We start from the raw sequence: 23,517 nt of genomic DNA, 5'->3' as shown, positions 1-23,517 counted from the left end.
GGATGAAAGGATCGAGCCACTCCATCATGTCGCTTAAGATATAGTGTTTGTGGCAAAGCTGGCATCCACTGACAATTTGTTGGACAGTCTCATTAAATTCATTGCAAAATCTATGTTTCATATTTACATTTTGATGCAAAAATCACACTTTGAGTTTCGATTGGGAAATGACTGGTCCTGAGCAGCAAACAGAAAGCCTTTTGTTTCGCTTTTCAGGCCAGCCGATTTCATCCAAGCGAATGACTCTGCCGGGTTGCTGATCCTCTAAACACACTGCACATATATTCGATGCAGTGGTCGTCCAGATAGCCTCTTCTTAAAAAGGTGAGTCTGGGCTAATTTGATATGGCACTTCGCCTGGTTGACACTCATTTCTGTACCGTCCGGCAGAGTAGAACCATCAACAAAATCAACACTGCCATTGAGATTGTGTCCCACATCATTGGCTTGTTTAAGGAAACTGGAACACCTTGTTTTCATCGTGAGTCTTAACGTGCTTCACAAGAAGGTCATCATACAAATAAATCATCATCATTATTATTATTATTATTATCATTATTATTATTATTATTAGTAGTAGTAGTAGTAGTAGTAGTAGTATAGTCGTAACAGAAATAACAAGGGTACATCGGCACATGGCCAAACCTATTTGCTTAATATTATACAGACAGACAGACAGACAGACAGATTTATTTGTATAAGGCCATTTGACCCATTGTACAAAATACATTTACATTTTATTTATCTAAGAGTTACCTAATTGATACTTTTTTGTGTGTGTGTGTGTGTGTGTGTTGAGAACACGTACATTAGAAATTTTGCAAAATTTATCATTGCATCGTTGTTGGATATTTGACAGAGTCTTTCTAAACAAAAATAGTTGTGATTAACTGTCTTTGGGATATACATTTCCCGCCGACTTGCATAAAGAGGACAGTTGTATATAACATGAAGTTCATCCTCAATTACATGACAGTGCTTACATAAGACGGCATCCTCCTCAATATTAGCAACACCCCTACGTATAAGTTGAATACCAAGAGTATTCTGTCCACATCTAAATTTGGTTATTAGCCTTCTATATTCACAATGCTTAATATTTGATAAATATTTTTCACAAACGATATTAGATTTATGCAGTTTATAGAATGAGAGGGTCTTGCTGCCTAGAGATGCATGCCAATCTTGAAAAGAACAATCTTTAACTCTTTCGCTGAACATATGTACAAATAATTCTGCATTGCCAACGCCTTGTGCAGCCCATACATCCCCAAAACCAAAATGACTTAGCAGAAGTCTGATATGCGATGCCCAGTTAGGACGTTTTCTATCAGCAATGGATAATAACATTTTATAACACTGGTATGGGTATCTGTTAGGACTCATTTGCAAAATCTTAAACCAATATTTAATGCATTTTACATAATAAATAGTATGAAGTGGATACCTACCACATTCACCATAGGCTACTGCATTTGCAGTCCTGTAGCCCGTGTGGAGTAAAAATTTACAAAATTTGCGGTGAACAATTTCAATCGTATTCCATTTTTGGTATCCCCAAATCTCAGCACCATACATTAATATCGGGACAATTTTTTTATCAAATATAAAGAATGCTTCCGTAACCGAAATGTCATAACGTCTTATTAACGATTTAACTGACCAAAGTGCTTTGCTTGCTTGCTCACATAGAGTTTTACAGGCCTTAGTCCAAATTAATTTGGGAGTGAAAACAAGTCCCAAATATTTATAGGCGTTAACCGTATTCATACGTTCACCGTTATAATACCATTTCTCATTTTTTGACAAGGGTCAAAATATTATAATGGTTATAGAACATCAATTAAGTCCCAAACAAAAGCAAATGTTTTAAATACAAGAGTGTCAACGTTACGTCACACACAAAACTTCCACTTTCACGGGGTTTACAGTACTCCTCGCCTACAGATCGATGTGGTAATTGACCCGTCTAATCGGTTGTCCATTGCAAAGACGCTGTCCATTCGCTCAATAGGGACTAATAGCCGTATTCTTGTAATACGTCTTTAATAGGGTATTGATTGCATGATCAAAGAGACATATTTTGATCAATTACAAAATGACGGCTGCGGCATGTTTGAAAACACAGACTTGAGGTGCGAGAACCGTTTGTTGACAAACGCGCTGGTATTATGAGGTTTTAGGAGATTAGGAGAGAATTGATTGGTTTTAACGTAAGGGGAATAGCGATCAACGCATGTGCTCCTTCTGCTTCACTGGTCATGATTTTGAGAAGGGTTTCGACAGTATGAATAGTAAGGTTCAAAGCAGAATGCAATGCATTGCGTTCAAGTGGTATATATTTGACTTTGTTTTATTTTCAGAAAGCGATTAGGGTGTGTAGAGGACTGGGGCTATATACAGGACGGATTCGGGTGTGTAGAGGACTGGGGCTATATACAGGACGGAGTCGGGTGTGTAGAGGACTGGGGCTATATACAGGACGGAGTCGGATGTGTAGAGGACTGGGGCTATATACAGGACGGAGTCGGGTGTGTAGAGGACTGGGGCTATATACAGGACGGAGTCAGGTGTGTAGAGGACTGGGGCTATATACAGGACGGAGTCGGGCGTGTAGAGGACTGGGGCTATATACAGGACGGAGTCGGGTGTGTAGAGGACTGGGGCTATATACAGGACGAAGTCGGGTGTGTAGAGGACTGGGGCTATATACAGGTCGGGAATCGGGTGTATACAAGACGGGAGTCGGGTGTGTATAGGTCTGGGGCTGTATTCAGGACACATACAATGTATATTATTTGCATTTTTTATTCTATGATTAAATAGATCGGAGTTATACCAACCTTGTACATAATAACGCAGCGGAACACAGCAGAGGCCCGCGCACTCTGGCAGCCTCTGATTACCTACATATGGCCAACGGTAATTGCGCCATTGTGTTCCTGGTTGGATTAAATCAAGTACCACTTCAATAACAATGGCAAGAAGCATTCTATTACGACTGAGCGCGTTCCAAGTACGTGCCCTCTTTATTCTACAATTGATCAATATATCTAAGCCTCCTCCCATTCTGCCATGATGAAGGAGAAGAAGATGAAGGATAAACGTGTGGACAGTTTAATTAGAATGATGAAAACTTCAAGGATGAGATGAAATTCTGACAAAGGGCGGACCAGAATAATTACACCCCTCTGGCTATTGTCGAGCGTTCTTCAGAGAAACATGTATACTTCAATGTTGTTCTTGGGGATCAGTGTTAAAGTATAAACATTGACTTTTGACGTATTTCTTTCAGTTTCAATAATGCCACAGGGGATATGCTTGAGGTGTTTATGAAAAGGTTTGGTAACGACCGTGAAATGTGTGAAAACCATCCAGACATTTTGATATATATGACAGGAACGACATGGCCGTATTTCTGCCAAAATAATATTACAAAAAGTGATTCTGTCTATAAGATGAAACAAATTGCTTCAGCTTCTTTTGACCTACATCCTTTAAATGTTTATTTTGACACGGCTTAAACTGACTGTACATATTATTCCCTACTCCCCAGAGAGTTCCCATGTACATTTAGTTCCCGTGTACATATCGATGGCCATGTACACTAAGGTAAGATAACGGTAAAATAACGTTGACACTAACCATTAGAAACCCCGAAAATCACGCCAAATCGTGTGCAAAGGTACAGTGAAACGCAGTTATAAAGCCATTATGTCCAACAAAAGCCCACTTTTGACTATTAGTTATTATTTAGTGACATGAAATACAGGCTCAATATATACCGTACGTTTATAATCATTTAGGAAATGTATGTCCATATGAACTTTGAATATTTTTTTCTTAATATTCTGTTGATGCCATTTCTTTGAATTTTGTAAGGTTACTCAGTAATCCGGACTTCTATTTAGGGAGCATCCATTTGACTTTTACGGGTGGGGGTGGGGTAGAGCGGCGGAAACGTTTTAAATATTTACAAAATAAATAGTTTGTTGACAGTGGTGAAAAAATCCGAATATTTTTTGTGTGGAAAATACTCAAACGTCAAAATTGTTTGCTAATAGTGAAAATGAAAATGTGTGTTAATAGTACACAAATAGTTTGTTGGATACAGCTGGGACGAAAATAGATTTTGTTCTAGCGCCATCACCACCACCACCACCGACACCACCACCACCACCACCACCACCACTACCATGTGTGTGTTAAAACGTTTGAAAGTGAGTGAGTATGGTTTTACGCGCTTTTAGCAATATACCAGCAATATCACGGCGGGGGACACCACAAATGTAAAACGTGTTAAAAGAGAGAGGTGTGTATATAGATATTTCAGTGTTTACCAACCACTTTAATCAAAACCTTATTAAAAAAATGTTTGTGGCCATGAATCATCAATTATTCTTAAACTAAAGGGCAGTTTCATATCTTGGTGTTATGCAGTGGGTTTCAACATCCCTATTGCAGTCTTGTTGCTACTGTTTCATGTTTGACTTTGCACTTGAACACACACCTTCGTGTTCGATTCCTACTGCTGTCCTACCGTATGCCTATCAATAAAGAACCGCCTCCGTGGTTTAGTGGTAGAGCGTCCGCCCGGAGAGCGGAAGGTCCGAGGTTCGATCCCCGGCCGCGTCATACCAAAAGACGTTAAAAGATGGTACTTGTTGTTTCCCTGTCTGGCGCTCGGCATTAAGGGGCTAAAACAAGGACTGGTCGGCTCGGAGTCAGTATACTGTGTCTGAGTGGGGTATTCATGTTAAACCTGCGGCATGTTATCTCAGTGAGCTAGCACTATAAATCGTCATCAGTCCGGACTACTACAAGCAGACACACACACACGTACATGCACGTCGCTATATAAGTGCAATAATCTTGGACGCGACGTTAAACCCCATTTCACCTCACCTCACCTATCAATAAAGAGACCATGTTTATACTGAATAACAACCACACACCCTGTACTTGCACACGACTCAAGTATTATATGAACAGTCCGTACGGATGTATCACTGACAATGTAGATATGCCAGGTGAGCTTCACTGCCGTTGACTTATGTTTAGTTATCAATGAAATATAAAACGTAAACGCCAGAGAATAACCAGTCTCGATTATCCACCGAAACAGATTACATTGGGTGTAAAAGATAAAAGTGCGGTGGATCACGAAAAGACAGTGATGACACCAGGTGTTCGCAAAAAGGGTAAGCATGTCCTGCCTTTCCAGTAGCACAAAAGAATGATCATTTGAACATTTTGGACTTCTTTGCTAGACCTTGAACACGTTGCTAAACGACTAGAGGAATGAAACCCTCCACCATGTATTTCAACCAGTGACCAGTGAAGAGAGCCAGATTTATGGATCCTCGAGATTCTGAGATTTCGTAACGTGTTCCCTGCAGTGCAGCCCTACGGCATTAATTTCCATTTATAGATAAACTTGTAAAATTATGACATATGAGGGGCTTTACAAATTGATATTCATGAAATAAAGAAAAGCCAAATGTTGCCGCACACTAAAAGATCATATCAGCGAATATAAACGCGAATTTACGATTTAAGTGGATGTTTCTGTCTAGGCTCATCCTGGAACCGCATGCAACAGTATCACACACAGTCTCGACCAATTTACAGGGAATTAGTTCCAGATAAAAGGGCGATAACTCTCAGCAGGGGGTACCAATAAAATCGGCAGGGGGCGCTGGAAAATTGTCAAGATGGCTGAACGCCTTTTAAAGTTTCCGACTGATTTATAGCGACTAGCATCTTCTGCAAGGCTTCTGCTCTGTATACCACAAATGTACGTCTCGCTTCTTGTAAAGACGAGATTGTTAGCCAGACGAACGCTAATCACTATGTATTGTTGACGTTTATGTCAAATAATTCCGCACTGACCATGGTGGTCCTATAAAATTATCATTATAGTGAATGATATGTCTGTAGTCTGGGTCTCTATACAGCCAGTAATCCGTGTCCTCATCGATGGGTGAAGGCAACAAAATAGCTAATGGGGTCAAAGTGTTCAAGAGAAAACGCCGACTACAAACAGGGTGTAGCATCAATGTATGGTGGTTTATATACGGTGTTACTACCGGTTAAGCAGGTTGAGATGACTTTTATTAAATCCTATGAAAAATCGCCAGTTCGTTTCGATATTGCTTAGTTATGCGTGTTTCTTTCCCTATGCATGTGTCGGCGTTTTAGGTGTATTTAAGAGGAGGAGGATCAGCATCTATTGATAAACATGCACGTTTTGGGGAAGCATTTGGCTTTGTGATTTTTGACACCAAGAGGCACAAGCACATCGATTTAACAAGAAGGTATCTGAAAATTTGAACAGATGCATTTGAACTCCAGCATACATATGTCAAAAGGGGTCATAAACAAATCATCAAAAATCCGATAAAAAGAAATGCAATTGGCCCGAACGTCAAATATGCGCTACATTTAAGAAAAGTATAATCCCTATGAACCAGTACGACGAAACACATACTTCACCGCAAACACCAACATCACCCCCTAAACACAACCTTCACCAAAAACATCAACATCACCCCTAAACACTACCTTCAACAACAAAATCATCCCCTGAACAGTACCGTCACCGACAACAGCAACACCACCCCCTAAACACAACCTTCGCCGACAACGTCAACATCACCCCCTAAACACAACCTTCGCCGACAACGTCAACATCACCCCCTAAACACAACCGTCACCGACATCACAAACATCACCCCCTAAACACAACTTTCATTGACAACGCCAACATCACCCCCTCAACACTACCTTCACCGACAACACCAACATCACCCCCTAAACACAACCTTCACCGACAACACCAACTTCAACCCCTCAACACAACCTTCACCAAAAACACCAACATCACCCCCTAAACACTACCTTCACCGACAACACCAACATCACCCCCTAAACACTACCTTCACCGACAACACCAACATTACCCCCTAAACACTACCTTCACCGACAACGCCAACATCACCCCCTAAACACTACCTTCACCGACAACACCAACATCACCCCCTAAACACAACCTTCACCGACAACACCAACATCACCCCTAAACACTACCTTCACCGACAACACCAACATCACCCCCTAAACACTACCTTCACCGACAACACCAACATCACCCCATTAACACAGCCTTCACCGACAACACCAACATCACCCCCTGAACAAAACCTGCACCGACAACACCAACATCACCCCAAAAACACAACCTTCATTGACAACGCCAACAATACCCCTAAACACAACCTTCACCAACAACACCGACATCACCCCCTTAACACAGCCTTCAACAACAACGCCAACATTACCCCTAAATACAACCTTCACCGACAACACCAACATCACCCCCTAAACACAACCTTCACCAACAACACCGACATCACCCCCTTAACACAGCCTTCAACAACAACGCCAACATCACCCCCTTAACACAAACGTCACCGACAACGCCAACATCACCCCCTAAACACTACCTTCACCGACAACTCCAACATCACCCCCTAAACACAACCTTCACCGACAACACCAACATCACCCCAAAAACACAACCTTCACCGACAACACCAACATCACCCCCTAAACACAACCTTCACCAACATCACCCCCTTAACACAGCCTTCAACAACAACGCCAACATCACCCCTAAACACAACCGTCACCGACAACGCCAACATCACCCCCTAAACACAACCTTCACCGACAACACCAACATCACCCCCTAAACAAAACCGTCGCTGACAACACCAACATCACCCCCTAAACACAGTCTTCAACAACAACACCAACATCACCCCCCAAACACTTCCTTCACCGACAACACCAACATCACCCCTAAATACAACCTTCACCGACAACACCAACATCAACCCCTGAACACAACCTTCACCAAAAACACCAACATCAACCCCTGAACACTGCCTTCACCGACAACACCAACATCACCCCCTAAACACAACCTTCACCAAAAACACCAACTTCACCCCCTAAACACAACCTTCACCGACAACACCAACATCGACCCCTAAACACAGCCTTCAACAACAACACCAACATCACGCCCTAAACACTACCATCACCGACAACACCAACATCACCCCCTAAACACAACCTTCACCAACATCACCCCCTTAACACAGCCTTCAACAACAACGCCAACATCACCCCTAAACACAACCGTCACCGACAACGCCAACATCACCCCCTAAACACAACCTTCACCGACAACACCAACATCACCCCCTAAACACAGTCTTCAACAACAACACCGACATCACCCCTTAAACACAGCCTTCAACAACAACACCAACATCACGCCCTAAACACTACCATCACCGACAACACTATCACATCCTTCAAAACCACATCATCTACAACCACCCAACGCTATTAACACCTCCTTCACCTAAGCTGTACGTCATTGTGTTTTGAATATCCCACGTCCCATCTTGAATTAAACCTACTTTACTTTACAATACAAAGCGATGGAAGCACGTGACGTGGACGTCGTCATCAAGGTCAACCCATTTTCTCGAAGAAAGACGACCGTGTCTCGTCTGCTGGCGATTCATATCGCCGCCACCATATTAAAATGTAGTTGGATATATGGCCTGAGTCTTTGTCTTTGTAATCGATTGAACAAACCAATTTCCATCGTCACATCTTGACACGGACTACAAGTAATATCTGCTGGTGGTCTCGGCAAGTCTAACCACCCCCATCCTCACACTAACCCCCACCCCTTAGTCCCTACACAGCTGCCCCCTGTTCCCCGGGCACACGTGGCCAATAATATCCTTAATTAAGTTTTAAGTGCGGATATAATAGAGTATTTTTCTTCAGAGGTCCACTGGATCACATATCGATACTACGCTCGCTTGAGTGACATGCGCAGTGATATTAGAAAGAGCACGGATCAAGCTCTCTGGCCCATCACTCGTTTATAAATCAGGCCTGAGAACGATTTCAATAGCGTTAATCTCGACCTTTGTTAGGCGACATCTCGTTCTTGTTCCGTTTTAAATACCCCAATAAGAATCCCCATTCGTTCAATACTCTAGCTGATCCCACTTTTCAAAGAACCCAAATTTGTCTCTCCTTAATTTGCAGTGCAATGGTCTTTGACTCGCAGTGTTCTTTGGGGATTTATTTGAATAAATGATTAGGGGATTCTTCGTCACTGTTCCCCTTTGTTATTTCTTAGGATGTTGGTAAACAGCTCAGAGCTTAAGGCCCTGTTGTTATGCAGATTGTTCATATTAAAATCTTAATTGAGCTGTATAACGCCATCTCGTTATGCTGTTTCTAATCAGTTCGCTGTTTTGATTCATATCAGGACTGGACAGAAGTTAAGTGTCAATTTGTAGCCAAAGCTCCAATACGTGATGGGGAATATGATTCACACGTTGTGGGGGTTTATTAATATGGCTGCTAGGGTCCAGCTGCGTTGATGTCGTTGTCCAGCAGCACATCAGTCACAGCTCATAGAACAGTTGGAAAGGAGGCAGCCAGCAGGGCGGAATATGCAAGTGACCAGAATTCATGGTCGTGATTTTGCGGTTTCGCTTTTAATAATAATCTTAATAATGTCCTTTAAACTATACGTCCACAACAGTTGATTAATAGTGTGTGTGTGTGTGTGTGTGTGTGTGTGTGTGTGTGTGTGTGTGTGTGTGTGTGTGTGTGTGTGTGTGTGTGTGTGTGATCACAGGTTGCGTTCGTCACACGTGCATGATGTGGTCGGTACAGACACTATTCGTCACACGTGCATGGTGTGGTCAGTACAGACACTATTCGTCACACGTGCATGGTGTGGTCGGTACAGACACTATTCGTCACACGTGCATGAGGTGGTCAGTACAGACAGACACTATTCGTCACACGTGCATGGTGTGGTCGGTGCAGACACTAGTCGACACAGAGGAGAACAAGCATTTGTGTTCGTCACTGTCCTTAATTTTAAATTTTAAACTACACGAGAGCAGGTATTGTCTTCAAAGGGAACATATATTTACAGCGGGGTTTGCAAGGTTTAAAAATATACTTTACTTGGCAGAAACGGTCAAGGTTGAAGGAGGTGCCTATAAATACCAAGACAGCAAGTACACCTGGGACCCTTTGGGGTTGAGTGAGTGAGTGAGTATGGTTTTAAGTCGCTTTTAGCAATATTCCAGCAATATCACGACGGGGGACAGAAATGGGCTTCACGCATTGTACCCATGTGGAGAATCGAACCCGGGGCTTCGGCGTGACGAGCAAACGCCTTAACCACTAGGCTACCCCACCGGTCCTCTTGTGTTGAGAGTGTTCCTGGTAAGCAACTGGTCAAGGGTTTCCACATGGGTCACACAGATTATACCCATAATGTATACAGGTTATCACGAGAGTGCGTTTTCAGATAAAACTATCATATATAATATGAATGTTTGTTTGCTGTTGGTTATTAGCGTAATAACGTTGTAATAAGAGAGCCTTGGTGAGCTAAATACATATAGTGTGTTATTCCTAATATAGGGGCAAGACATTATACCCCTAGGTTTTAGCTTAAATTATCATAAAAAAAACAAAAAGTCGAAATATGCATGAATGCTGTTTATGAAAGAATATGTGTAAATAAACACAATACAATCAAACAGTTTTCTGTTCTTTGTGCTGACTGAAAACTCTTGTCATGTATGTTGGTGTTATTGGAGTGAAGACCGAGGATGTATATTAAGCATTATTTTGACCAATATCTGCTGATAATTTCATATAAGTCATCTCATTTTTAAAATATGGTGAAATGTATACATTTTGTTCCTGTACATTATTGTATTGTTCATCTTAAAGATGGTATTAATTATGCTTTTGTGCATGTGTATGGAATCGAAACAAATTAAAAGAATATTATGGAGTTGTAAATGCTGTCAAACAATTTTGTAAGGTAAGGAATAAAATCTTCTCGACCAACCATGCCATTCAATATATCACATCTGCTAAACCAAAATATAGGTAGTAAAGAAGTTTACAAGACTTTATCAGCACCGGAGTTTGTTAAATATCGTGGCATTGAAAAATGGGAAAGTATACTAAATAAAACATTTTGTGAAACGGATTGGCAAGAACATATATTGATGGCAAAAAGATGCACTCAAAGTGAAGATATTAGATGGTTTCAGTTTAAGATTATTCATTACATTCTAACAACTAACAAATATTTGTGTAAAATTGGATATGTTGACTCTCCTTTGTCTACTTTCTGTAAAAGTCAACCTGAAACTATAAACCATATGTTATATGAGTGTGAACATGTAGGACAAATTTGGGAGAAACTGTACATTTGGATAAAAACCGTTGTGGAAGGAACCATTGATTTGAGCAGATAAAATGTTTTGTTTGGATTTCAAGGCAAACATAACAACCATTTGAATATTGTACTTTTAATAACAAAACAAGTAATATACAGACAATGTAGGAACAGATTAATGCCACATTTTCAACACATACAGCATAAGATAATTAGTTATGACAATGCTACTAAGATAATGTCATTTACAAATTGTAACTATGCAAACTTTTTTAGTTTCTGGTCTTCCTTCCACGCTTTGTTTAAAAACCAGTGTGTAATACACACTGATACAGCACGTTGACTTTATAGGCAAGAATTTATACGTATGAAAAGCTGTACACTTTGTACAATTTTATTAGCAGGACATGTATATACACGTATATATGTTGTACCTGCTGAGATGAATAAAGAAGGAAAAAGAAATAATTGATAAGACAAGGAAAATATTACTCATTATTGTAATGTTGAATTTGAATCATAACATTTGCTGAAAACGTTACATATTATAAATAATTTTAAAAGTGACCCGCGCAGTAATTATAGAAAGGGTTCAATCCTAATTTTTAATCTCGTAGATACATGAAATATGGCATATATACGATATATATAATTCTGTTTACATATACATTTATACACAAGTGAATGTATAAGGTAGTGATGCCAGAAAATGCTTGAATGTGATATGCAGAGAAAAAACACATAAACGCTTTCACAGACAATCAGCCTGGGTCTCATATGGACTATAAGGTGTATGCCAATGTAGGACCCTGTTGGAACCCTCTTGGACGAATCCGAACGGGGCCCAGAAGGGCTACCCATCTAGGACCCATTTCCCAGCCCCCATTAACCCCAAGTGGGGCCCAGGTGTAAATGTTGAGGGGTGGAATCTCGAGTCCAAACATCATTCATACAAACATATGTGTGTGATGGGAGTAAATTAATAATTTACAGGGAAAGTTTCCTGGCAACATTCGTGATGGGCAAAGTTTTTTATAACAACTATTTAAAGTCCTCTCTTATGGAAGGTTAGACGTGGTCGCTAAATAACGAGCTGTTTTGACCAATTCGTCGCTTTGAAGCCGTGTAGTCTATCAGGGATGATGGTCGAGGTAAACCTATGATGGGCCGCAATTAAGTCAGTCTGAGATTTAATTACTCAATCTAATTTACAATTAAGTTATCGTCAAAAGCGGTCCCCTCAAAACCTGAAAATTAACCAATGTGAATATTAAATGATAAAAATCGGAGCTGAAGTCCAGACTAGAAGGCTAGCACGTTGATAAAAATCGTGAAAAGTCACACTTTCCACGCCCGCCACACTCCACTTATTTCCCGCTTACAGAACGAGCGGGAAAAGGGTCGCGCAAGGTTTTTGAAAATTTTAATTCGTCTAACGACTTTAAGAAATCCGATCTCTCTTTGGGGAATCTGGCAGCCCTGACTTAGTGACAGTAATTTCCTACGGATCTGATCAACACACCGGGGTAGCACGTTTTCTCCTGGCCTCGCGACACGAGATCTGGCGCGAGACGGAAATGAGGAAGTCACGTGACACACTGTCGAATTAAACGCGACTTGGAGATGATTAGCTTTGGTAGTGTTTCTAGTAAATAACCTTGAAGTTCAATTTGAGAATATTGGTTAATTTTAGGCTAATTACCAGGTCTTGTGAGACTGTGAACCTATTATACCAGAAAGGTTTATTTTGAATTTTATTTTAATTCAATCACTATGAAGAACGTTGATATCTGAATTAATTCATATTTTCCTGCAAGTTAAGCTGTTGTTAGGTTTGAATGGTTTTGCTTTGTTCAACTAAATACGTTGGATTCTTGAATTGTTATCTGAATCTTCATGATTTAATCAGGATAATTTTGTTTTATAGTGAAGGAATTATCTCACTATCACAGAGAGATTCTCTGCATGATGCTTACACAGAATGTTTCCCTATGAATAATGATAACGAAACCTACGATAGAAGCCAATGAGGAGTAGTATTTCAAATGCCGGATATTATTTAATGCGACTTGATACCTAGAACTTCTTTAATTCAGTTAAAATGACAACAATAAAAGCGTTAATCCTTCATAGTCACACAAATTATTGACTTTAATTTTAAGAACAAATAAAGCTTAAGCGAGAGTGACGTATAGTCAGTCCAATATTGAAAATGATAGTTGTAAAATATTGACAAACCCATACGTGAATGTCGCGGGTCAGCCTCGGCTCGGCTCTGTTTCTAAATGTCACGAAATATAAAGATCAGATAAAAAAAATATTTGGCTTTTATTGATGGCGGACTCTTTTATAATCACTGGATAATCGAGATAATACGTCCCAGCGGTGTCTTTGATGTCTGTAATTGTGGAGCGATTGGTGGAGGAAGTTGAAGCGCCCTCTACTGGGGGAGGAGCGGACAATATTAAGGATGGAACACACCCCTCGCCATGGTGTCATTTGGCCAGCAGTATTGACGGGCATCGCTAATGATATTTTATACCTCGTTAAGAGCGAAACATATTATTTCCAAAATGGAATCATATGGAATCAGCTGTGGGTATGATTAACCCGTTCAGTGTAGGGCATGTCAATGTTCCCCATGGGAAAAAAGACTAATTCCATATAAGGCTTGCATATCGAACACTGGTGATCTCTAGCGTCCATTTTGTGACACTTTATTGCCGATATAGCAGGTGGCAAATTTACATTTTTGCCACAGACCTTTGATTTTTTTACCTTAGCGTAAATTGTTATTGGGCATTTGTGGCTAATTCTGCCAAACGGTGGTTTAATGAGCGCTGACAACCGATGCAAGTTCACGCGTTGTTGCTATCTGTCTGGGCCAATCAGCGTTATTGATGATTTACGATAAAAGGGTGGGGAAAGGTAAACTGACGGTGTGCGGCCCATTGTGTTGAGTGGTCTGATGGTGGTCAAAATAGGGGTGAGGGAATTGGAGAGTGGGGTGGTGGCGTTGTACTGTGATGGTGTGTGGCCCACTGTGTTGAGTGAACCGATGGGAACCTGGATGGGCAAGAAGGGTTGGAAGTGGGCCCACTCTGTTGTGCAATCTGATGGTGGTGGAATTGAAGGGCGTGTGGTGTGGTGTGGTGTGGTGGTTGTACTGTGACGGTGTATGACCGAATGTGTTGAGTGTTCTGATGGTGTAGAAAATATCAAAAGAACATATGTTATCGAACTTCTGCCAGATGGAATTCGAAGGCTGTGATTGGCTACTTCGTGGTGATGATCTGAGGTCAGATTCAGACGGACTACTTTCTTGATTGCAATTCATTGAAACGTTTCTACGACTTTGTCGAAGCTTTGTGGATTTAATGTGTTTGATAAATGTTCCTTGGTCTTATCTAGATCTTATCGCCTTCATAACCCACAGATATAACTGATGAGGGTCACACTAGGTATCAGCATTGAACAGTAAACCGGATGACGTCACTCGTTAACGCTGTGTTATGTATCAATGCGCCACTGAATGAGAATAAACAACACATGCATCGATTCGATGCTACATGGTGCGACGTTAGGGTGTGTAAGAAACAGATTACTGCACTCGTGCCTGCCAGATACTGGCATGTTTTTCACAACTCGTCTCAAAAGGTCTAACTTACTTTCGCTCGTTCAGATAACATAGAAAGTCCACTCATTTTGTGAAAATAATATCTGACGAGAAGGAATGTATTATTCTCCATTTATCACCCAAAACTGGCTTCCAAGGGAGATATCGCTTCTGTGGGGAAAAATAAATTGCATTACAATGCTTTAAAGACCATTGTGACATCGTCGGTTACCATGACGTCACAGTCAAATGACATCACTAATCTCTCGGCCACTAAAGCTGGTAGCTGTACGTTTTACACACACTACACTGATTACAAACTGAATCGTTTAGCGACTCAGTTGGTATTATTTGATAAAAAAGGACACTTTAGTGAGATTCTCTGTGTGTATGGAAAACTGGGGTCAGCTGGGTCATCTTAGCCTAATTCCGTAAATGGGTCCATCCAATGCCAAATTCACTGTCCGCCTAATAGATATCATGCCGTCGGTAGAACTAAGCTATTATTCAAGTGCTCATAAAGAATGTCCCAAAATAGATCTGAAAAAAATATTTGGAAACTTGTTTTTAAATACGTTAAGAGCACTTTGACAACGTCTTTGAGACACCGTTAGTCGTATAGGAATATAAGCATCAGTTTCTATGCTTAGACCCAGGGCTGTTTCAGTTTGGCCGTACCTCTTCCTTAAAATGTGTTGACCTTTTGTCAGCATAGCTGAATAAAATGAGCTCAATTTTATTACAACACTGTCTGCCCCTATCTCAGCATTGTGTCCACCGCTCACACTATTGGACCAGCTCTCCTCACAAAGCCCCGTTAGGTTTGTTTGAGCAAAATTACCGCTGAAGAAGTTGAAGAGGGCGAAAGGGAAGCACACACTTCGTCAAAATTGCATTTTCAGCTAAACCACAATCCTTGGCGTAAATTTAATATGGGGTTCAAGAAAAACATTGTATTAAAGCCATCGCTCTTGGGCCCTTTGACAGTCGACAATGGTTTCAATATTCCAGCTAGGGTAAGTCGCATATCGCTAAATTACCGCTGGGGGTGCTTTCGTTGTCTCTCCGTGTTGTTGACTTAGCCTCGGGAGTCTTTGTAGGGCTGCGCAGTTGAGCAAAGCTATCTTATGTTGGTAGTATTTTCCTAACGCATTGTAATTACTGTTGGTCGTCGCGGGATCAATGGCGCTCCGTACTCGCCCCTTTCTGTAAACAGTTAACACATGTAACCAAGTTTTCGCTAGCTCCTTGCTAAGAATATTTCCGGTTTTCTGACTTAATAGACATCCGTCTCGAGACTGCGGCAGCGGAATTGGTTTAAAGAGGAACCTCGCTGAGCCTAAAATCTGAATATCTAGGTGGTTAGCGATCGGGATGGGGATCGAGAGGGTGATGAGTAGTAGATGGCTTAACTGTGAGATTGGGGTGGGGGGATAGCGATTACATGAATAATATAACATTGACCAATGGAGGCACTTGGGTAAGCAACAGTATACGAGGATTCTATGCATGAAGGTAGGGTGTTAATGACCATTGCAAGGCGTTCTGTCAAGGATGCTACCATCATATTGATTTATGCAGTAAAAACAAATGTTATGATGTAACAACATGGGGATAAACGTTCCATTTAATTGAAATGATTACACGTCGCACACGGGCGGGCGCGGCAAGGCCAGACGTGATTCATCTGCGCAGATTATAGAATGTAGATACCGTTATGATAAGGATACATTTATGTGAGCATTCGACAGTGTGGACTTCATGCGGGCCTTGACCATGTAATCGCTATATATTTATACACTCCCCAAAGGCTTGTATTTACATATTTACACTACTTCCGGGACTCGCAAACCAATATCAGTCCATCATCCTATTAGTCTGCGGGCCACAGGACCAAGCAAATATACTTTCTCCTGATCAGAAGACGTGTCCTGGTTCGTATCCCCCTCTGTCGCTTCCATGGTGTTCTGGGTCCAGCAGTTGTCTTGTATTGAGTGGAGCTTGGTACACACGGCGGTCCAGCAGTTGTCTCGTATTGAGTGGAGCTTGGTACACACGGCGGTCCAGCAGTTGTCTCGTATTGAGTGGAGCTTGGTACACACGGCGGTCCAGCAGTTGTCTCGTATTGAGTGGAGCTTGGTACACACGGCGGTCCAGCAGTTGTCTTGTATTGAGTTGAGCTTGGTACACACGGCGGTCCAGCAGTTGTCTTGTATTGAGTGGACCTTGGTACACACGGCGGTCCAGCAGTTGTCTCGTATTGAGTGGAGCTTGGTACACACGGCGGTCCAGCAGTTGTCTCGTATTGAGTGGAGCTTGGTACACACGGCGGTCCAGCAGTTGTCTCGTATTGAGTGGAGCTTGGTACACACGGCGGTCCAGCAGTTGTCTCGTATTGAGTGGAGCTTGGTACACACGGCGGTCCAGCAGTTGTCTCGTATTGACTGGAGCTTGGTACACACGGCGGTCCAGCAGTTGTCTCGAATTGAGTGGAGCTTGGTACACACGGCGGTCCAGCAGTTGTCTCGTATTGAGTGGAGCTTGGTACACACGGCAACGTGGACGGGTACAGTTGACCGTCAAATGTTTCTGGTCAGGAATAGTCATACGCCATCGGGATATCGCCACAGCCCAGCTTAGCGGAGTTGAATTGGGACAATATTGACTGGAGAAATTGTTTAAGCACTCAAATAATCAGAGTGAGATATTTTTTTTCGATTTTCAATAGCTTGTCTGCTATTATAAACACCATGAAGTTTGTATCAGTTTCTTTATGCCTGAATTTCATATGAATTTCATATTTGTAATTGCCACCAATCCTTGCACACGTATTCATGAATAAAGAACACAATTATACAACGTTGGTTCATAGAACAAAATGATACAATGTTGGTTCATGATACAAGATGCTACAATGCCTCTTCGTGGTACAAGATGCTGCAATGTTGGTTCATGGAACAAGATGATACAATGTTGGTTCATAGAACAAAATGATACAATGTTGGTTCATGATACAAGATGCTACAATGTTGGTTCATGGTACAAGGTGATACAATGTTGGTTCATGGAACAAGATGATACAATGTTGGTTCATGGTACAAGGTGATACAATGTTGGTTCTTGGTACAAGATGGTACAATGTTGGTTCATGGTAGAAGATCATACCATGCTTCTTCGTGATACAAGATGATACACTGTTGGTTCATGGTACAAGATGATACAGCATTCTTTGGTACAAGATGATACAGTTTTCGTGGTACAAGATGATACAGTGTAAATGACACAAGATGATACACTGTTGCTTCATGGTACAAGATGTTAAAGTGTTCGTGGTACAAGATGATACACTGTTGGTTCATGGTACAAGATGATACAGTGTTCCTGGCACAAGATGATACGGTATTCCTGGTACAACATGATACAGTGTTCATGATACAAGATGATACGGTGTACCTGGGACAAAATGATACAGTGTTCCTGGTACAAGACGATACGGTGTTCCTGGTACAATATGATACGGTGTGCATGGTGCAAGATGATACACTGTTGGTTCCTGGTGCAAGATGCTACACTGTTGGTTCATGGTACAAGATGATACGGTGTTCATGGTACAAGATGATACAGTGTTCATGGTACAAGATGATACGGTGTTCATGGTACAAGATGATACGGTGTTCATGGTGCAAGATGATACAGTGTTCCTGGTACAAGATGATACGGTGTTCATGATACAAGATGATACGGTGTACCTGGGACAAAATGATACAGTGTTCCTGGTACAAGACGATACGGTGTTCCTGGTACAAGATGATACGGTGTTCATGGTACAAGATGATACAGTGTTCATGGTACAAGATGATACGGTGTTCATGGTACAAGATGATACGGTGTTCATGGTGCAAGATGATACAGTGTTCCTGGTACAAGATGATACGGTGTTCATGATACAAGATGATACGGTGTACCTGGGACAAAATGATACAGTGTTCCTGGTACAAGACGATACGGTGTTCCTGGTACAAGATGATACGGTGTTCATGGTGCAAGATGATACACTGTTGGTTCCTGGTGCAAGATGCTACACTGTTGGTTCATGGTACAATATGATACGGTGTTCATGGTACACGATGATACAGTGTTCATGGTCCAAGATAATACAATGTCGGTTTATGATGGTACAAGATGATACGGTGTCCATGGTACAAAATGATACAGTGTTCATGGTCCAAGATGATACAATGTCGGTTTATGGTGGTACAAGATGATACGGTGTTCATAGTACAAGATGATACAGTGTTCATGGTACAAGATGATACACTATTGGATCATGGTGGTACAAGATGATACGGTGTTCATGGTACAAGATGATACACTGTTGGTTCATGGTGGTACAAGATGATACGATGTTCCTGGTACAAGATGATACAGTGTTCATGGTACAAGATGATACAGTGTTCATGGTACAAGATGATACGGTGTTCATGGTACAAGATGATACAGTGTTCATGGTACAAGATGATACACTGTTGGTTCATGGTGGTACAAGATGATACGGTGTTCATAGTACAAGATGATACGGTGTTCATGGTTTCAGCAGGGAGTTGCAGCATGGACCAGTCAGTGTGTAAATACAGCTGATAATAACAGAATTAACTTCAATCATAAAACTAAGATGGTGTTTGAACATAAACACGAAGCAACGTATTGGAGTCACGTCAAGTCACATCCGAACGAGATCATAGCGAGTTCCTAGGGCAATTCGCTCCCCTTCCCAAATGACATTAGATTATGGAGTCACACTGTGGGATTCGACAAAGCTTGGAGACAGCCATCGGAACACGTACGGGATCAGATATTGGCAATTTCCTCTTTGGATATAAACACCGATGTACACAGCCAGCACTGTGCCACGGTGCTCCACTCCCATGCATAGATCACGCTGCCCGTGACGTGGCGTCCAACCAACGGTGTCCAATCAGCTGACGTGTATCCCTCCTTACTGTGTCGACTTCTTAACTGAATAAACCGTGATGGGGATGGTGGGACTTTGGGTATTCATCTTACACGGATTTTCAAAATTGAAAAATTTGACATGTCCATATGAATTTCAATTACATAATGGACTTAACTTGTAGGATGCTTGGCACTAAAGTAATTGAGTGTTACCGCTCTCATAGTTTATACAGGGGGAAATTGCTTTTTCACATTTTATAAAAATACTCAATTTGTTCTGACAATGACTTTTGAAACATTGCTTTCAGAGGCGGTTTCGTTTTTGTTCAGTGTAAGAGGTCGATTTCCGGCTGTCATTTATCTATGTTTGTCCTAAAAAAGAAATTAAATACTTTCCCAGGATGCTGATGCTGATGCGGGTGGCGCCTTAAAGCCATGGCCTTAGTGAGGCCCAGTGTAGGACAATATAACTAGGAAGAAATGGTCAGCGCTTTAAAGAACCATAGTCACTGAACACTTTCTGTATGGGTAATACTTTATCGGTAATACGTTTAATCAATATTGGGGGCTTTCCTACAAATATGATCGGACCAGGTAATTCACGTGGCAGCTGAATGTTTCCGAAAACAACAAAAGACGAACCGCCGAGCCATAACCGAGCTAAGCCACTGATATCCCCACCCCCAGGGTAAAACATTAGGGGGTCGGGCGGGCCCGTGGGTGTCTGATTCCTCGTCATGATAGGACCAATGCGCCGTATCTCTTTGATGAGACATTATTTCCCGGCTTGAAGCTTTGATCTAAAGAGAAATATCCCTACTTTTACCACATTCAACTGTATATCGAAAGAAGGTCCTTTTTAAGACAAGGTTTTTTTTAGCGTGAGGGGCACTAGGTAATGGAGGATGGGACATCAAGGGGACTAACTAATGTCTGTTTGTCTTGATTGTACTGATTGAATGTTTCAGACGTCGATTAAAGCATAGGTCAAGTATCCAGGCGTTGCACGTGCATTTCTTGCATACATAGCTTTTACTTGCGTGTGCCTTGTATTATACCACATCAACACTGTCAGTACGTGTGTGCGTGCGTGTGTATTTGTTGTTTATCCCCGCACTCAGCAATATTCCATCTATATGACGGCGAACTATAAATAATCACGTCTAGACCAGACAATCCAGTGATTGATATTGTGGGCATCGTTTTATGGAGTTGGGGTACGATGACAGACATCAACCAAATCAGCGAGCCTGACCACCCGATCCCACTAGTCGCCTCTTACGACAAGTATAGTCGCCTTTTTGGGCTAGCTTTGGTTGCTGAAGACCTATTTTAATCTGGATCTTCACGGGTATTATGGAGTGTTCACAGATGTTGTTGAAGACGTGTGATTTATATAATGACAGTATCTTCCCGGGTAACGACCAGCATAGGTTGTTAGGGATCAATTCTAACCCGGAATCCCCACCGGGTCATCAACACTGTAAACGGGCAGAATGGCATTCTGTAATTTTAAATACTCAAGGATTACTACATCTTCCCGAGGCAAGGGAGTTAACTGACTTTAAAAGTCCAGTTTCTACCCAGATTCTACCTCTCGTGTCACTTGAATTTTGCTTTAAACAAAATGGCGGCGCCCAGTCAAGACGATCTGATCGATAATCAACATCTATATTGTGATAAAACGGGTCTTACATCGCAAAGTCCATCAAATCACGTGAGCATCTGAATTGAAAACATGAAAAGATTAGGATAATATCCGTTGACAACGAGTTGGCGGTGCACGTGTTTTTTAAATCCTGCAATCGACCGAACCGGAAAGTTTACAAACCGTATTTCGATTTCGTTGCGCGATTTCGATTGGACTATGCATAGACTCGTTAGTCGAGCCAAACTGTAACTCCATAAATCCAGCCTAGTTCGGCAAGAGTGGAAACTGGACTTTTGTAGTCAGTTAATTCCCTTGCCTCGGGAAGATGGGATTACTATTGACTGTTAGTTTTCTGTAATGACGTCCTGACCACTGTCTGTGATTCCTCAACTAGTTTCAGATATATATCACGTGATGACAACGTTTAACATGATTGATCGTTCGACAGCTGTTGACTTTTTGTCCAAATAAACCCATTGTACTTCTATATGGGCAGAACACCACAGTGTATCGAATAGATTACCGATATGTACTGCTTGTTAGTTTAAACTATTGCAGATCACATCAATATATGCGGCCACCAGTCGTTAATGCATGTAATGTCTTCGCTGTCATGCATTAAAAGGGCTACATATAACACAGTGGTCCAAGGGGCAACGACTCTAAGTGCAGAGTTGCATCCCTTAACTAGGATCCGCAGATAATCGGTTCTAATCCCACATTCCATGCACGTATGGTATTCTCCTGGATTTCTCTTTCACGACACGGGGATCAATGTTGACCAGTCGTGGGTTCGAATCCCAGATTAGATATGTGTTAAACGTGTAAGACCTGGGGATTCCTCTTGTATTAGCACCCGTGAAGATCCGGGGTAGAATAGGCCTTCAGCAACCCATGCTTGCCGTAAAAGGCGACTGTGCTTGTCGTAAGAGGCGACAAACCGGATCGGGTGATCAGGATCGCTGACTTGGTTGATGCATGTCATCGTATCCCAATTAATAGATCGATGCTCACGATATCAGTCATTGGATTGTCTGGTCCAGACTCGATTATTTAGAGACCGTCGTCATATAGCTGGAATATTGCTGAGCGCGGCGTTAAACAGCAAACAAACAAAAAAGAAAGAAAGAAAGAAACAAATCCTACATTAGCTTACACGCGTCATATAGATCTAACTGACAAAGCTGCGTTGGGCATCACTCACTCACTCACTCACTCACTCACTCACAAATCACTCACCTACTTTGAAATACATGTTCACACTTAAATACTATTTTACACCCACACGAGGAAGGGTCGATAGTCTTTTTTTATCACCGGGTTTCGTATCATTGATTGTCATCATCACTGGTGTTTAATCAACCGTCAGGTTACAGTGCTGTGCAGCTGGGTGGGCTATGTGTTACCTGTGTCAGTAGGGATGTGACGAGTTAGATGGGCTTTTACACCAAAATGTCGGGGGCTGTACAAGAACGTTAAGCTCGTAAAATCATACTATGTTTTAAGTGAAATGTTTGTGTGACAAAATCACATCTGCCCTTTGACCGCCAACTGCCTCGGAATGTAACTCATAACGTGAACATAGTCAATTATGACGTAACAATGAGATGACGTGGTGGACAACGTCATGATGTCCGAACAGGTCGGCCGACTGAATTTGTATGTTTTATTTACAAGAGCGCGACCAGCCAATCAGGTATTATTATTATCCGAAATGACAAAGACATACAAATGTACAAGTGAGTGTGGCCCTGACATTTTGAATTTGAAAGAGCTATGTTTGCTTGATAGGCATTACGTAGAAGTTGATGGATGACAAAGAAGACAGAATTTATGGACAAAAACTTCTTTAAATACTGTAAAGGCGACGTTTCGGTATATATCCTTATACCGTTGTCATGGTTGAGGGAGTAGGGCAGCCTATCTCTCTAGACGTCTAATCCCCCTATCTCTACAAATATGGTCAAATCATTTACGTCAACT

The 23,517-nt window shown here is 41.6% G+C and overlaps 1 protein-coding gene across 1 annotated transcript; it reads right to left on the bottom strand.

Moving 5' to 3' along the window:
- Positions 1-16,847: 16,847 nt before the first annotated feature.
- LOC124125763 (repetitive proline-rich cell wall protein-like) lies at positions 16,848-17,537 on the bottom strand. Its single transcript, XM_046489128.2, has one exon. It carries the CDS (start codon positions 17,535-17,537, stop codon positions 16,848-16,850), a length of 690 nt encoding a protein of 229 aa, XP_046345084.2.
- Between the last annotated feature and the right edge of the window lie 5,980 nt (positions 17,538-23,517).

Source organism: Haliotis rufescens, unplaced genomic scaffold (genome assembly GCF_023055435.1).
Source record: "Haliotis rufescens isolate VD_foot unplaced genomic scaffold, xgHalRufe1.0.p SCAF_4, whole genome shotgun sequence".
Lineage (NCBI taxonomy): Eukaryota > Metazoa > Mollusca > Gastropoda > Lepetellida > Haliotidae > Haliotis > Haliotis rufescens.
The sequence above is the reverse complement of the archived record's forward strand: the minus strand, read 5'-3'. Positions and strand labels throughout refer to the sequence as shown.

What these genes read in the sequence shown, in the direction of transcription:
- LOC124125763 (XM_046489128.2), bottom strand. Translation starts at nt 17,537, where the DNA reads ATGACTATTCCTGACCAGAAACATTTGACGGTCAACTGTACCCGTCCA.